Here is a 1292-nt window from a genome sequence, read left to right as displayed (position 1 = left end):
AAAAAAAAAAAAAAAAAAGGAGAAGAAGAAATAGGGCCTGGGGAGATAGCTCAGAGGCATAAGTACCTACCTGGCAAGCACAAGCTCCTGAGTTCAATCCCTGGACGTAGACCCACATGCTGTGTTGACCCTAGAGCCAGGTGTGATAGTGCACACCTACAATCCCAGCACTTGGGAGGCTGAGGCAAGAGGAAGATTGTTGTGAGTTCAAGACCAGCCTGGGGGCTACATAAGTGAGCACAAGGCCAGCCCAAACTCCATAGTGAGATCCTATCTCAAATAATGATAATAATAATTATTATTGTTTCTAAGACATTTGCTTTAGAGTCCTAGGTTATTCCCAAGTTACTGGGTGGGATAATGCATGAAATCTGTTGCTTACTGACAGACACATCACCTGTGTTTAAACCAAATTTCTCTTTGTGTGTACAGGTACAACAGAATAGCTCGGGAATGGACTCAGAAGTATGCGATGTAATTAAAAGAAATTATTGGAAAACCTCTACAAATAAAGATAGGGGAACTCTGAAAGAGAAAGTCCTTTTGATTTCCATTTGACTGCTTTCTATGAGCCCACGCCTCATCTTCCCCTGTGCACATGTTTACCTGATACAGCAGTGCTGCGTGTTGTACATACTTGGAAACAACAAACTAGAAATACTGTACTTCTGTACCAACATTGCCTCCTAGCAGAGAAGTGTGTGTGTGACAAGCCGGTTCTTCAGGCAGAACCTAGGTGTGAGACTAAAAAGCTTTCCTTATTGACTTAAATTTGGATAACAGCAAGGTGTGACAGGTGGTGGGTACATGTGTGTGCATGGATGGGGAAAAGCTCCACTGACCTGTAGGAGGTTGTTTTTAAGTGGAATCTGTTTATATGCAAAAACAGTTACAAAAAGCAAGGTGAAGAACATGAAGCTGTTTCTGTATTCATTTTATTCTGAAGGACCTTCAACTTAGGTGAAAGTTATGACCAACCAGATTAAATTCTACCCATATCCTGTATTTTAAGCTCTAAGTTTAACTGGTCAACATTTAAATTATTGGAGCTACTAGTACATAAAGTGTGATGGGCTTTGTTCCCAACTCTTACATCTCTCTGCCCCTTTGTCCTTTTAGCTCCTTTCTCTCCATATTCTTTGGTTTGTATGTGGTTTCTCAGTTAATACATAGCTAATAGCTCTTATTTTTCTTGTTTTTAACTGCTTAGGTCTATTTGGATGTAAGGGTGAAAATTCATTTGATGGAAATACTTGTGTATATTTAAAGACCCAGTTGCTCCTCTGGAGCTT

The 1292-nt window shown here is 40.2% G+C and overlaps 1 protein-coding gene across 1 annotated transcript in view; it reads left to right on the top strand.

Annotated features, from left to right (window-relative positions):
- Ube2d2 (ubiquitin conjugating enzyme E2 D2) overlaps nucleotides 1–1292 on the top strand; it is a 102316-nt gene extending 101024 nt beyond the window's left edge. The window contains exon 7 of the mRNA XM_004643238.2: nucleotides 433–1292. Coding sequence (XP_004643295.1) covers nucleotides 433–478 — 46 coding nt within the window. The 3' untranslated portion in view covers nucleotides 479–1292. The remainder of the gene's footprint in view (nucleotides 1–432) is intronic.

Source organism: Octodon degus, unplaced genomic scaffold (genome assembly GCF_000260255.1).
Source record: "Octodon degus isolate 3935 unplaced genomic scaffold, OctDeg1.0 scaffold00169, whole genome shotgun sequence".
Taxonomy (NCBI): Eukaryota; Metazoa; Chordata; class Mammalia; order Rodentia; family Octodontidae; genus Octodon; species Octodon degus.
The sequence above is the reverse complement of the archived record's forward strand: the minus strand, read 5'-3'. Positions and strand labels throughout refer to the sequence as shown.